At 40.5% G+C, this 16363-nt stretch overlaps 2 protein-coding genes across 2 annotated transcripts; both read right to left on the bottom strand.

Moving 5' to 3' along the window:
- Positions 1-8969: 8969 nt before the first annotated feature.
- On the bottom strand, positions 8970-10358 carry LOC134192131 (uncharacterized). Its single transcript, XM_062660823.1, has one exon. The coding sequence runs from the start codon at positions 10328-10330 to the stop codon at positions 9155-9157; it is 1176 nt and encodes a 391-aa protein (XP_062516807.1). The 5' UTR covers positions 10331-10358; the 3' UTR covers positions 8970-9154.
- A 2520-nt stretch (positions 10359-12878) lies between these two features.
- LOC134191817 (uncharacterized) lies at positions 12879-16027 on the bottom strand. The gene is made up of 12 exons (XM_062660438.1): positions 15432-16027; positions 15314-15371; positions 14763-14858; positions 14412-14708; positions 14202-14282; positions 14081-14140; positions 13809-13982; positions 13603-13745; positions 13361-13489; positions 13184-13307; positions 12943-13107; positions 12879-12899 (listed from the first exon to the last, which is right to left on the bottom strand). Exons 2-12 carry the CDS (start codon positions 15350-15352, stop codon positions 12879-12881), a joined length of 1329 nt encoding a protein of 442 aa, XP_062516422.1. The 5' UTR covers positions 15353-15371; positions 15432-16027.
- Between the last annotated feature and the right edge of the window lie 336 nt (positions 16028-16363).

Raw genomic sequence — 16363 nt, 5'->3', positions numbered from 1 at the left:
GAACATTTACATGTCTTATTTCTGATGATCAGATCTGCGGCTGCGTGTTCTATGCAGTGCCATTGCATCTGGCTCACTCCCTGAGGAAGCCATTACTGTCTTGTCAGCCTCTTGCCTGGTTGCATTACTAAAAGAAGCTGATGTGCATCACATTCAGCGGGATTACTACTATATAGTCATCTGCTTAGAAAAACAGACAGAGTTTCAATCTTTCTTCTGCCCAATTCAGCACAAAGTGGCTGCTAAAGGTGAAGTCAAGCTTATGTGACTTTGAAATAAAAAAACAACACATTCAAAAATGTTACAGCAAATACGCAGTTCTTTTCAGACTTGTATCCACATGCTATTAGCATGTATGGTCATGTTGCAACTCTGACTTGACGGTGTCACAATGCAAATCAGCGGGAATAAGTAAACCCAAATATCTAAATCTTCTTGTCGGTTAGGAATGAGATGGGCTGAAACTGGGCTGTATGGGTTGCCTTTTCTTTGAGAAGAGTAAGAACATTTGCTAACATTAGCTTGAAGGCCAGACTATTCCAGGAACTGGTCAATTCTCGGACATACATGCTTGGCTTCTTCAAATCCACATGCAACAACAACAGCAGCATCAGCAAATATTGAGTTGTACAAACTGAGGTCAAACGATGGAAATTGATATGCACAAGATTCTATAGGCTCAAGGGCATCAGTATACAGATTCAAGGCCATGTCGAAAATAGCCACTAACAGAGGATCACCCTGAAATGCGCCCACGCCATAGTGAAATCTTTAGTGCACCAACTACTTGTCCAAATAATAGCTCTAAGGCCATTGTAGAAATCAGTCACAAGCTTTATGAGCATATTGTCACAATGATAATGAAATAAGGCTAAATTACCGTATTTCTTTAATTAAACACTGCGGCGTTTACCTTTAGCTAAAGTTCCAATTGTGGTGTTTAAACGAGGGCAACGTTTCTTCGAGAGCACTGTTTATTTGTTAAATGCTCTCTGTCCGTGTTTTAGGAGTGTGTAGATGTACACGCTGTAGGTTTGACATGTTGTCAAGAGAACACTTACCATACTGGTACGCATTTCACACTTTGAGACATCATGCGGTGAAACAGTATCTGGGTAGACTAAAGAAATATTTGCCTCAGGTATGCCTCCGTATGATTTTTCCTTCAAACTACAAGCTAGATATATTGGAATTCATTAAAATGTGGCGTTTATTCGAAGTTGACGTTTATGTTTTATCTGTACTCTCAGCTGTGGCATTTAAACGAGGGTGGCGTTTAATAGAGGGTGACGTTTAATCAAAGAAATACGGTAATCAATTTGTGATCAATGCTGCCAAATGCATTTCATAGATCAATCCAAACAACAGACTGAAACCATTGTGGGCTTTAGCATCTCTCATATCACAGATACTACTGTAAACTGGTGCTCCATGCAACCACTGACACGGTCAATGAATCCTTTCTGAATAGAAGTCAACATGTAATCGTTTCTAACAAGGTGATCAAATAGATAGTCTTTCAAAATAGAAGTGAAGATTTCCCCTGATATTATGATAATCCTTTTATTGCCATACATGTAAGCTACAGAACAATAGCAATTAAGCATCCTATTATAACAGGTAGTGTCACAACAAGATTCCAATCTCTTGGCAAACTAACAGTCCTGTAAAGAACAACACAAAAATTTATACTAACACGCATGAAAACAACTGAAGAGTTTCTCTATTATGGTTCTTTTCTTTCTATCTGATTTCTAGCAACCGAACAGCGATAGGAAGCTTCAATCACTTCTCTGATGAGTAGGATTACCAGATTCAAAAGGTCGATATGCTTGGGTTTGAAGAGCCTTGCTAATGATGTTTTCGTTTCTTCAAACGCCATTTCTCTAGATCCAATCAGAAGGCGAGGGAGCTTCGTTCTATACCATTGATTAGCCATGCATCCTGAATAATTAACTCACTGTAACAATTCTCTTTCCATAATCTAGTGTCTTCACAAGACGGTTCAAAATACAACTGACAGTTCTAGCAGCCAAGCTTCCCTGATATTTGTCTTCCAAACCATGATATCAGGATGGAGGTTAGTTGCTGTGACTTCCACTGGACAGACGTAAGTTTCATTAGGAATATTAGCGACCATCTGGTAGTCAGGTGGTAAATGACGTTTAGTGAATTGTAAACACTCCTCATGTCTCAACTTGTAAATTCCTGAATTCAGCAGTACCGGGCATGCATATAAAATATGACCTAAGACTGTGGTTGTCCACAAAGAGGACAATGATTTACTTCCAATCTCTTCCACCGATGAAAGTTAACTTTCTTGGGCAGAGTGTCCACAACATCGTTCATTATAAACTTAAACTGCTCATCAGGTACTTCTTTAACAGCAATTGACCATTTAGTGGTTGTCTGAGTCTACACAGCATGCTGCTCTTCGCTGGTAAATATGTTAGGTGGTTCCAGAGATGTTTCTGATGTTGCAGCTTGATGTATTTCTTGACCTCTGTAACTTTTCTGTCGCTAAATACTTGAGCATCATCAGGGGAACCCCAGAATCTCTAGATCTTTAAGAGGCATTTACCTCCTGCAAAACAAGAGGCCATCATCATGATTCTCTTAATTTACAACTTTTGCATTGGCCAATGCCGTTAGGCTGCTGTCTTTAGAGCTTGTGAAACGCAGAAGAGATGCCTGTAGCTACTTGAACGATACAGATGGTATCGGTAAATCAAGACCTCCACATTCCGAATTTAGGAATAGTCTTACCACTGCAGCTGAGTGGGCCGATCCAACCTATTTTCTTTTTCAAGTAGCGGGTGACAAGACTGTCTAGTGTGTTCTGAATCCACAATAATGAAAGTGAAGCAATACTATGTAACCATGATAGCCGAGAAACAATTCCTCCTTTGTATAGGATACATTTGGCATGTCTTGAGACAGCAGTGCCATCAACACACTAAATGAGGTTAGTCAACAATTCAGACTTCACATCTTCATTGTTGAGATCAGCCAAACTGGAAGACCGAGGTACCTGTAACTGTCGCCTTTCTTCAGAAATGGAATCCTATGATCTTGCAGATACAGCTCCGGGTCAAACACTGTTGCATAGGGCTGTCCTCTGCAAGCAAACATAGGATATTTACTGGCATTGACATCCAGTTCTGACCACTAAAAGTTCCTCTGTTCTCTTGCAGACCATCTTAGCCTCCTGTGTTCCACGAGTGATGATTGCAGTACATCAGCGAATATTGATAGAAATACGTTGTGATCCACTGACAACAGTTTGCAAGCACATAGTGGTTTCAGCGACTATAAAGAGGCATTACAGAGATTCATAATAATGTCAAAGATAGCTACAGATAGCAGATCGCCCTGAAAGACTCTTTCACCATAAAGAAAAACTGCAGTAGACCAGTTACTGGTTTACACAATTGTCTGTAAACCACTGTACAGGTCGGCAACCAGCTTCTTCAATGATTCAAAACAGTGATAATGTGACGAAGCAAATTGAATCAAACTGTGATGCACACTACTGAAGGCATTGCGTAGATCAATTCACAAAATATTCTGTGTTCTTCAGAGTTGCCAACTCACACGCAACTTGCGTGAGTCTCATGCAAGTTCATTCAGGTCACACACTCACACGTAAGGAACACAGATCTCACGCAACTTTTAGATTGCTGAAACTAGATCCAGGCAGACTTTAGACATGTACCTATAGTGAACCTGTACAGTAGGTACACCATACATTAGGTAAAAATCTGTAGTGTCTAATAGTAAATCTAACGAGACTGCCGTAAAGTGATCGATGATTATGAATAACCAACAGCTGAACTCCCAAATGCCTGCGCTTGCGATAATTTAGTCCGGAAATCGAGGATGCATAAAATAGTCCCGTATATTACTGTGTGCGATAATATGCAAATGCCAGGAATATTATGCTACGTGTTCTCGAGGAAGCGACCAACAGTCATTACCAAGCAGGAAAATGAAGACACCTTTCATCTAGATACCCCAGGCAAGTCTAGTTCTGAAGCTGTCAAAGATATTCAGCCAATGCTACTACTAGTCCGCCAGGGCCGGATCGAGAGGGGGTTCAGGGGGTTGAAACCCCTCTTTTCCAATAGGCATGGTTCAATAATTTTATATAATTTCATTAGAAAAGAGAAAATTAGTAATGCTATAAATAACTGCTAACGAAGAACCCCCTCTTTAAAAAATTCCTGGATCCGGCGCTGTCCACACATCCAGGCGCTGTCCACACATCCAGTCCCTCCCTTTTTTTACTTCCGGATCCGAAGAAATCAACACACTCCCCGTGTAGTGCTTGCTGCAAAAACATGTAGGTTGGATTTGGTGCAAATGCAATCAGAATTTGGAGAGAAACGAAAGCGCTAGAAGAGTAAGTTTTGTCGGCAAGAGATGTTCGATTGCTCGAAGCTTTGCAAAGGACGACGATGCATACAGTCTACACAGGACTGGTGTATGCGTGTGTTCGAATGAACTGGAATGTGTAGGGTTTGCGTCATCAAGAAATTTTACGCAGGGATCGACCCCTCGAAAGGGGACCCGGTGCATAATTTCTTAAATTGTTTTACGCAAACGTTCCCCTGTGCATGCCGAGTGTGCGTGCCAATTTCCGTTGCGAACGGACAAAAGACATGGCCGCCAAACGCAAACACACACGCACACACACAGACAGACAATTTGAGCTTTATGTAATAATTATAAGTACTGATAGATCTCACACATTTTCGGTATTCCTGGTTGGCAACTCTGGTTCTTTGGTGTGTTTTGCATCTCTCAAAGCTTCAACAAGTTTGAAATGATGTTCATGGCATCCACTAAGACAACTTATGAAATTTTTTGTACATCTGTAGAAAGGTAATTATTAGTGATGATATGGCAAATAGCTAATTTAAGAATGGGTGTAAAAATCTTCCCCATAACAGAGGTCAAGGCTATAGGACAAAATGACGCTGGATTAGATGGACTACTTTGCCAGGTTTTGGTATCAACTTGACCTCTTCTACCTTCCACAAAGTTGGCATTTCACAGCATTCAATGCACCTTGTGTAAATGTGGAGCAAAGCAGAAATCAAAGATGGGCAACGTTTTAGAACTCAGTAGCTGATTTGATCCAACTGTGATGGACAAGACTCTGAACGACCGTTTCTGACCTTTTGAAGTACAGTCTAGTCTCATATGATAAGCTAAGTTGAGCTGTACGTGCCAATGGCTCTTGATGACGTTTCAACCATTAAGGGTACTGAATTTGACTTGGGTACGACTTTGGTTAATAAGCTGCACGGAAGTACTCAAAGGCTCAAGTCTGATCAAAGGTCTCTGATTACTGAATATTATTTTAAATTGAAGATGTCTTTTGCAAACTTCCAGGAGTTTGACGCAACATCTTCGTTGAAATCTAGACTGCTTCTGAACGTAGTGCTTTCGCTCCAGCCTGTTTAGTTTGCTAAGTGCTCTCATAGATTTCCTCCATATAGACACCAAAGATAACGTATCTTCCTTACTACTGCTACCTGATTTCTTGGCATAAATCAGCACAGCTTGCTTTTCTTTCTTAGCTTTGATTATATGGCGAGACAAAGCTGACTTGTGTCCTCCTTTTCTTCTTGCTGTCTTGACCACACAAAACGTTTGGCATAAATATTTGTAAACACCACATACCAAAGTATCATTAGCAATATCTATACCCTGTTTGAAACAGACGTGTGGGACAAGACTGAATGCAAAATAGCAGTCAGCAGAATTCCATTCCTCAACTGTTTTGGGAAATTCAATGCGATTGAGAATAGTAATTTTCTGTGGTTGAAACAATGAGAGGTGGTTTACTGTCTCCCCAATAGATAACGTGTCTGGAACTAAGCCATGAGAACAGTTATCATGTTCAGCTACTATATTAATATCTATCTATCTATGTCCCTGGATGTTGGTAGTGTTGTCTTCTACTTCGTATTGAGCGGGAAGAAGTTCGTCAGAGGGCCAAGGAAGCAGGAATTTCAAGTCGACATGTGCGGCTTCAGCTGCTACCATCCCAAGGAACATTGTTGCTTGCCGGGGTCCCCTTTCTTTGTCATTCATGTCCATATGTCTTCAATGTCATCTCCTTTGTCGGCGCTCTGTCTTCACTTTCCTACTTGTGGCTTATGTCGCTGTCTGCTGTCAATCAAGGTTGTGCACGCATCTTTTCCCTCTTTCTGAGCTTAGCATCCGCCTTCGTCTCGCAGCTGGATAGTCTCTTGTCGTCATTTCTTTGTCCCATCATCTTCTTTTGGCTTCAGTTGGTGTCTGCTGTCAGTCAGGGCTGTGTATGCACCTTTCTCTGCTCTCTGAGCTCCGCGTCCACCTTTGTCTCGCAGTTGGATTGTCATTTGTCGCATTTTCTTTGTCGTCTCATTTTCTTGTATCAACGTTTGCTTTTAGATGGTCTATTATTGGATTTTGACATTCAAGGCCAAGTCCATTAGTTAATCTATGACTTTGTTGTTTGCAAGGACTGGTTTGCTTTAAAAATTCTAGCATATGTACAAGTAGAGTCTGTATGAAACTAAAGTATCTGTCTGTCTATAGATATATTTTTATTGGCTATGATGTAAATTTTCTAGTACAAAGACATCAGATAGATATAGTGATATATATATATATATATATATATATATATATATATATATATGTATATATCAGTGCTACTGCATCTGGCTTACTTCCTGAAGAAACCATCTCTCTTTTGTCAGCTTCTCGTCTGGTTGCATTACCGAAGGATTCGATGATGTGCGCCCAATAGCCATTGGGGAAGTTTTTAGGAGAATTACAGCTAAGGTCATCTGCTCAGAAAAACAGACAGAATTCCATTCTTTCTTCTGTCCTATTCAACATGGCGTGGCTACTGAAGGTGGAGTTGTGCTTATAGTTCATCAAGCTCAAGCTTTGATTGAACAACACCCAGATTGGGTAATTTTAAATCAGACATTAAGAATGCTTTCAATTCGATTAGTCGACAACACATGTTACAGCAAGTATACAATCATTTTCCGGACGTGTATCCACATGCTTTTAACATGTATGGTCATGTCAGCTCACTTGTGTATACTAAGGGCCATAGTACTGTCATCCTCCAGTCGCAAGAAGGAGTCCATCAAGGAGACCCTTTGGGCCCCTCTTTGTTTTCCTTTACTATACAACCATTACTCTCTAAGGTGCAGAAGCAACATCCCCGAGTTCAAACTCTGGCCTATTTGGATGACGTCTTCTTGATTGGTTCGCCTGAAGAAACTGTGAATGCCTTTCAAGACCTACAATGTCAGTTTGAGTCAACAGGTCTACTCGTCTCTAAGCAGAAATGTGAAGTATATGCAATGGCTTATCCAGATGAGTGGTCTGTTGACATTGCCATCAACACTTCTGCCATTGACATACTTGGAACTCCAATTGGGACACCAGATTACGTCTCCACACGTTGCATAGACAAGGCAAAGTCTGGTACTGAACTATGTTCAAAACTACTAGAATTGGACGATCCACAGAGTTCTTTACTGCTACTCAGGCACTGTCACGTTCCTAGCCTCAACCATTTGAGTAGAACTGTCATACCGGAACAACTCAATAAAGCTGCTTTGATAATGACAACCAGACATATCAAAATTTTTCTTCAGTCATGGGCTTAGATGTATCAGACCCTGATTCATGGTTTCAGAGTTGTTTGCCTATTAGACATGGAGGGTTTGGTCTCTCCAGGATGCAATCAGTCGCTCCCATGGCATTCCTAGCAGCTTGGGCTCACACGTCCCGGGAACTGTCTTTGCACTTGAACTCTCATGAGTTGATTGACAACTTGTTCGAAAGACAGTCTTTTGAAGGATCTCTCTCTCTCTCTCTCTCTCACCATCTGTCACTAGCGTGGGCTACTATACAAGAACAAATGCCAGAGAAATCCTTATTAAGTGAAAAATCTCTAAGTCAAATTCTAGAAGATCTGGAAAAGTTACAACATCGTTTCACGTGCACAGTGGCTGATCATGATTACAATCTTCTGTTAGGAAAAGAAAAAACTCACCTGAAGTTTCAGCCAGACTTAGATCAGTCAGTGGAAAGGGAGCTGGTGCCTTCTTACAAGCAATCCCAACGTCATCCGAGCTTGCACTAAAACCCGGCAAATTTCGCCTAGCAGCTTGTTTACGTTTAGGGCTTCACCTTCCTTTTCAGGGAATGCAAGATAAGTGCGATTGTGGGACACACCTTGACTCTTTTGGGTATCATCTCATGACATGTAAACACGAAGGAGGTCCCGTTTGGGCTCATGACTCAATTGTCAGCTCTTGGTCGGAATGCTTGAAAGAGCTGGCCGTTCTCCACAAGAAAGAACCAAAACATAGATATCTGAACAATGATGGTAGACCTGATATTCTCATATGCGACACCGGTATTTTGTATGATCAGAAGATGGATATTTCACTTGCCCATCCCTGGAGTAAAGAGGTCGTCAAAAATTGCGCAAACTGAGTGGATTTGCTGCAAAGAAAAGAGAAGAAATGAAAAATGCTAAATATGACGAGACGCTTCCAGGAGGTAGTGCACCAAAATGCATACCTGTAGTGTTTGAGCACTTTGGCACCTGGGGAGTTTCCGCTGAGCGTCTGCTGAACACTATCGCTCAAGTTCAAAGATAAAGAAGGAAAGAACAACTCTGCTGACGTCAAGACCTACTGGAAACGTCGGTTTTCCGTTACACTGCAGAAACTAAATCCTCATGTGATGATGAAAAAACTGACATTGTTCAAGGTGGTTCCATTTTAGATGATGAACTCAGGCGTGTCCAAGCACGCCCACATTAGTTTCTTAAGTTAGAGTTTAGGTTTGAGTTTAGTTGACATTTTATGTAGTTTGCCGTATCTATCGAATGTCACTGTACTAGAGAATCGGATATATCTAATAAATATTCTATCTATCTATCTATCTATCTATGGAAGGTCCTTTATTGTAATATACCGAACGATACAGTACAATAAGCGTCTACAGGACTGGTAGCACTATAACAGAAGTAGAGTTCTGGAGTGCTATGTAGAGGTCCAGTCGAAGACTATACATCACAAATGATTAAAAGCAGAAATTACAACAACAAAAAAACACTTTTAAGTTAAGAGATGTTGTCTCTTCTTGCCAACCAGCATCGAAAAGAGTCTTTCAGGGTGGAATGAATGACAGCTTGAAACAGATCGTCCAAGTCGCGTTGAAGAGGCTTGCACAACATGCAGACTGCTCGTCGAGTTTCAGGAAAAATCAATCCTCTCGACCCAACCAAGAGATGCAAAAGCTCCGTCTTATACTGATGGTTAGCATCTTTGACAAGTTGGGCATAGCGGCGTTCTTTCCGGGCCTTCGTTTCTTCCACGACTGTTTCGAATGGGACCGACAGCTCAAGCATCCAGGCCTTTTTGAGGACGGCATTCCAAACAACAATGTCTGGACGAAGGCAGGTACAGGTTATATCGACAGGAAAATTGTATACTGATTCTGGTAGGTCGGCTACTATGGAAAACTGTTGACTAAGATGACGTTTTAGAAAGTCCACAAATAGTCTCAGCGTATTGTCGTGTCTCTGTTTGTACAAACCTCGATCAAGTAGACTGGGACATGCATTTAGCACGTGGCACAGCGATTGGGGTTGGTGACAGAGAGGACATTGATTGCACGAAATTTTCTTCCACAACTGTAAGTTGGTTGCTGATGGGAGGGTGTCCTGGAGCCCATTTATTGCCCATTTGAACAAGTCATCGGGTAGAGATTTTAGGGACAAGGCAAAGTGCTCAGCTTCCACGTCCTTGAATCGAGCCGCTTGACCTTGTACAGACAGGGAGGTAAGATGTGACAAATGACGATTATTTGATGATTCCGTAATCGTCTTTTTGATGTTCTTTATTTTTGATTGCAGGCACCCAGGCGAAGTATCAAGAGTTGCCAAGAAACTGCCGGCACTAAATCTGGTTGATGACAACTCAGTCTCTCTTGAAATCTTTATAGTTGCCAGGGCTCTCAAGCATTCGTCATTTGATTTAGTAAATCGAAGCAGGTTGCAAGACTGTAGTCTCTTGAAAGAATCTGACGGTTGGCCAAGTTGGAGGCCGCCGTTCTTGGTGTTAAGGAAAAGGCGAGAGACAGCTGCTGAATGAGCAAGACCGACCCATTTTTTTAAGAATTTCGTGACTACACTGTCCAATGATTGCTCGATCCATGACAAAGGAATAGATGCAATGCTCAGTAACCATGAAAGCCGCGGTAGCACCGCTCTCTTATAGAGAAGACATTTATTCATTCGGGAAACGGCTGTTTGATCGACTTTATTCAATAAATTCTTAGTAGTCTCTAGAAGCTCTCTTGAAATGTCGGCATGAGACAGATCAGACGCAATTGGAAGACCCAAGTACTTGTAGCTTTTCTTGTGTGACAAGAATGGAATCTTTTGCCCTTGTATAGAGATTTCCGGGTCAAAGACAGTTGGATGAATCAGCCTCCGACGTGAAAAAGTTGAACATTTTGCTGCATTGACTTCTAGGCCAGACCATTCGAGGAATTGGTCTGTTCGCTTGCACACAGCATTAATTTCATGTGGACCTCTTGTGACTACGACAGCATCATCAGCAAAACTACACAAGAAAGAGTTTTGAGCCACTGACGAAAACTGATAGGCACAAGTTGGAGCGAGAGATTCTAAAGCATCAGTGTAAAGGTTGAAAACCATGTCAAAAATAGCCACTGACAGAGGATCCCCTTGAAATACACCGACCTCATAAGGAAAATTGGAAGTACACCAGTCATCTGTGCAAATGACTGCGCGAAGACCACAATATATATTGGAAATGAGATTTGTCACCATATCACCACAATTGTAATGGGACATTGCAAAGCGGATTAAATTATGATCAACACTTCCAAAAGCATTACGCAAGTCAATCCATAGAATGGTTTGAAGCCGCTGATTGGCTTTCGCATCTCTGATAGCCTCCACCAATTTGAACTGATGTTCTTGACACCCGCTGACGTGATTGATGAACCCCTTTTGGATCGATGTATCCAGATATCCATTAGATATGAGATGCTTAAACAGAGTGTCTTTGATGAATGACGTGAACACCTTCCCAACTACAGAAGTCAAAGCAATTGGTCGGAAGGTAGACGGGTCAGAAGGGATACTTTTTCCTGGTTTAGGAATTAACTTTATGACAGCACACTGCCATAGTCTTGGAACTCTGCATTGCTGAATGCACAGATTGTAGATGTGCAGGAGACCGACAGTCAAAGATGGACATCGTTTCAATAACTTGTAGCTAATTTGGTCAAGAGGACAAGGAGCCGAATCAGAACGAGCACACTTGATTTTATCATAGATGTCTTTTTCCGTGATGACAAGATCACCCATTGGAAAGGATGGAGCATCTCTGTGCTTCAGCCACTCTGGGTAGTCAAAGCAATTTCTTGGTGACGAAGCAGAGTAAGCGGAACGAAAATAATCATAGGCAGTTGTCTGAGTAAATGAAGGACTGACTTCATTTTGGTCGGAACGAAGGATTTGTTTAGCAAATTTCCAAAAATTTGACGAAATGTCCCTCTGCTGGAATATCTATCTATCTATCTATCTATCTATCTGTCGTGTCCAGGTGTGCCCACCTTAATTACTTTAAGTTAGAGTTTTAGTTGACATTTCATGTAGTTTACTGTATCTATTTGATGCGTTTTTACTAAAAAATTTACGTGATATCTACTACATATCTATCTATCTATCTACAGGTTTGATGTTGCTAAAGTGTAAACATACACTTTAGGACCACAGCTTATCTATCTGATTGAAGCTCTGTAGAACTGACATCGCATCATACACATGTATCATCAACAACTTGTAAAAAGCTCAATTCATTGCATAGGAAAACATAAACCAATAATTATTAGTTGTAAATCTTGTTCTCAACAACCCAATAAACATATGCTCTTCATGCATGCATGCATGTACATACTGAACGTCAGTATTTGTGTATATGTACACATGCTTCAGCAATTAAATTTAAATCAGGCAAATTATGCAACAGGAACCTTCAAATCATTAGTTAACTAATTAACATAAGGAACTTTTTCGGGAATGGCCAAATGTACCCGGGGCCTGCATGTGGCCCCATGTAGCCTAAAGACTGTGCGGCCCCTCAGGAGTTCACAACTGGCGCTTGTGCTGCATGTAATGCCAAGCTCAAGTTTGCAGCACCAAGCCAGTTCGGACAGATCTAGAGCATGTGCACTAAATTTTACGCTGATTTCTCAAGATTCAATTTTCCGAGGGAAATGATTACAAACATCTCGCTTCATTGGCACTTCCACTCCTCTCTACTTTCTATATTAGCGTTGTGTGAGAGAGGATTAAGTAATGAGTTTATCTCAGCAAAAGTTGAATGCCTGCATGGCACTGGGTATGACTGCTGCATATGCATGAGCAAATGCCCTGTATAAAGACTTTCTTTTAAAGTGATTTTGAAATCTTAAAAGTATATTGTAGACTATTGTGTAGTTTTAAGTCATTTCAAGCTAATAATGCAAGTATACTTCAGACAGTGTCAAGTAATGTATGTGTGCTTGTATGGGCGTGTACAGGTATTCCTTATTCAGTGCCAGATGAGATCTTGGTGTCAGATGAGATCTTGGTGCTAGATTTAAGCGTCATTGCTGTGATGTTTGCGCACCCTTGCTCCTAGTGACTAAAGCCTTGGTCACCCTTGCTTTATGTCAGATAATATTCAGCATGAACTACAACCATGCTATACATTAGCATCAAATTTCAGCAAAGTATGAATTAGTATGTATTTGGCATACAATTCAATCTAACTTATATTGTCATCCATCTACAGAACATAATGGATAACGTTCACACATATTGACTAGTACCTGACCAAGCTGACTGTTCGCTTGCATCAACCTAGTTTCCAACTCTGTAATCAGCTGTCGATGTTGTTCACCCATGGCTGCCTTACTCATGGTAGAAGCAGCTTTTTCCTCATTTAGTTGTTCAGCTAATGAGTGACACTTTCTTTCAGCACAATCCAACTTCAACTATACGTGTACCAACAACAAAATTGAGAAATTAAATTGAACTAGATTGAAATGAAAAGTCACTATAATTACATACCTGCAGTTCATGATTGGTAGCTTTAGTCACAGTTACAGTCTCTGACATAGCATTCATCTCCAGTTCACATCGTGTCACTTGACTGCCAAGTTCACTGGCTTGCTGCTGAAGTTCTGTTCTTAAGCTATAAACCAATCAACCTAAGCAAGCTCGACATTATAAGAACAAACTGTAAACCTTATCTCTCTTTCCAGTAGTTCAAGTGCTTCAGCTTTTTTTCTTGTTGTCTCCCTCAATTCTTCATTTGCTGCTTTTAGTTTCCTTCCTGCTTGCTGCACAAGATTTTGCAGTGATTCCAACTCAGCACTAATTAAACCAGTAACATGACATATATTAATTGAATTGAAGTCAGTGCAGAAACATGTACACAAAACTTAATGTGCCATGTAAAACAATCCCCGGATACATAAATCAAATACCTCGCGCCATGTAGTTGCTGCATTAAGTTGTTTCTTTCAGTTTCTAGTGTCTTTCTGTCATTTTCAAATTCAGCTTGCAACGACCCAAGCAACAAATTGAACTTTGACTGAGCAGTAAGAGACACTCTGTGCTCCTCTTGAACCTAACCAACCAACCAACCAACTTGACTAAAGCAAGACATTAGTGAACAATTTTTTTATATTACTTGACTAATAGCTTCCTGGAGATGCTGTCTAAGGGCAGCACTTTGCTTCTGTTCCTCTTCAACAGTTTGTTTCAACTGCGTTATCTCAGAAGACATGCTGACTTTCTCTTCAGTAAGAAATAGAATTTGTTGAGATGTAGCTGATTTTTCCTCTAATGCCTCATTCAGCTGAAGCTATGTTAAATACAAGATTAATAGTACTACTTATGTAAACTGTGCTACACGTTGAGTGCATGTCTTAATTGAACATGAACAAATCAGAATCTTGTTACCTGAACATCAACATTTGCTTGTCGTTCACAAACTAAGCTACTGTGAACAGACTCACCTTCCTGCACATGTAAATTCAATCTAAGAAATTTCGTAAATCAAGAGTAGATTGTAAGCAAAAACCTCTTCTAAAGCTTGAATATTAGCTTTAGCTTCAGTTAACTCAGCCAACAATGTTACCATTTTCTCTCTCTGGCAATGAAGCTACAAACAAGACAAAACCATACACTGTCACCAAATAACTGTAGACAAACCAATTCACAAGCTAAAGCACTACCTTCTAGCAAACCTCGACAACAGATAATAATGCATTTCCAATATATACATGTATACCTCATCTCTTACTGATGCATATTCTTTGTGCCACTTTTCTTTCTCTAAATCTATGGCTTTCTCAAAATTGCCACGAGCTTTTAATGATGCATCCAGATCTCGAGACATGTGTTCTAGTCTGGCCTTCAGAGATACATTTTCAGTTTCAGCCATTCGAGATTCCATAGCTTTCCGGCCTAATTCAGCTTCTAGTGATATCACCCTAGCTTCTGTGTGAGATACCTTCTTCTCATAATCTCGTTGAACTTGTTTGTTTTCCTGTTGAGCAGTTCTTAAAACTTGAGCTGACTGTTCCATCTATAACAAAATCACTCAAAATTCTGAAAATCTACAAATTTATATAACATACACCTTTCTGCGGAGATTTTGAACTTCCTCTTGATACAATTCTTTAACTTTTTTTACATGTTTCATCTCCTCAGCTAGTTGAGACTTCAGTTGCTGCACCTGCAGACAATTATATATAATTCATACGGAGTATGGGCTGCTCATAGTCTGGATGTGTTGAGATCAATTGTAAAGAAGTCTCTTCTATCATCTGGCTTGTCTCTGGGCCAAGCTTCCAGGCAATTTCATGAACAGTTATCTGTTCATTTATGGCAGTATAACTCAAGACTGATTAGTGACTATCTACCTAAATATTATGACTTAGACTCTTTGTGCTTCCGTACTTAAGGCGGATATGTGTTATTTGTGTTATATATATATATATATATATATTTAAGTATATAGATATCCTTCTAAGCTGCTCTACATCCAAAATATGAGCTAGTGTGCTGTCCGTGTACAAGGCAAAAAGAAACTAAAAAGAGCACTATATATAGCAGATAAGAGTTATAATATAGTACAGCAGATAAACAAAGGCCCGAACAGCGCTGAAATAGGGTTGAAGTGCGGCATACTCCAGAATCCAGTCCGAGTTCATCTGCTAGAAATGACATGAGGATGAAGAAGTATACACTAGAGAACAGACAGCAAGTGAAGGCCCGAAGAGCACAGGAAGGGTGATTGTGCAATAACCTTCAGGATCTTGCCCAACTGCACCATTTGCCACAAAGACAGAAAGAAGTCTCCACATCAAAAGAACAGAAGAAAGGTTGAACATGAACAATGCAAAAGATGAAAAATTGAAGAGCGCTGAAGAAAGGGTGAAAGTGCAGCAACATCCAATATTCCATACGACTGCAATGACCAGAGGTAAAAAGAAAAGAACCCAAGAAAGAGAAATCAGAAGAAGCAAACCAGATGAGCAAAGAAACCTGGAGAGCACTGGTACATGTTGAAGATGCGGCAAGCTTCAGGAACTCGACCAACTGTACGGCTTGATGACAAATGAGGCAGCAAAAAATAAGTAGAGTCGTCACAAACAGCCAAAGCCGTTGACACAATAAAAATGTAAACCAGAACATGCAGAGCACTGGAAGTAGGGTGATGATGCGGCAAACTCCATGTTCCCGTTGACCTGTATACTCCACGGACAAACAAACTACAGACAATGGTAATATGACGAATAGACAGTTGCCCACACAACAATAAAGCCACTGAAAAAGCGTTCATTCCTCAAATCGGGTCCCATCACCAGAATAAAAACTGACGCAGACAGCCAGAGTGGCAAAAGGCACAATGGCACAGTCTGAAAAGACTAGGACCTCCTCTTCTCTTGTTCCTTCAGCAATTGATGGCTACAACAATTCTCTCGGCAATTGCCAGCCGTACATCCGGGATATATATATATATATATATATATATATATATATATATAATGCATATATTTTAGATGAATATGCGTGTGCACACGCACGTGCATATATAAGTATTCAACACAGCTAGCAACATAAAGCAATGATTGCAAAGTCAAATATGCAAGAACAGTATATGAAGGCAGTTGGTGACAGTAAGTTGACAATGAAGATACAAGACAGCAAATACAGAAGGCACATGACAACCACCAA

Source organism: Corticium candelabrum, chromosome 16, assembly GCF_963422355.1.
Source record: "Corticium candelabrum chromosome 16, ooCorCand1.1, whole genome shotgun sequence".
In the NCBI taxonomy this organism is placed as follows: Eukaryota; Metazoa; Porifera; class Homoscleromorpha; order Homosclerophorida; family Plakinidae; genus Corticium; species Corticium candelabrum.
The sequence above is the reverse complement of the archived record's forward strand: the minus strand, read 5'-3'. Positions and strand labels throughout refer to the sequence as shown.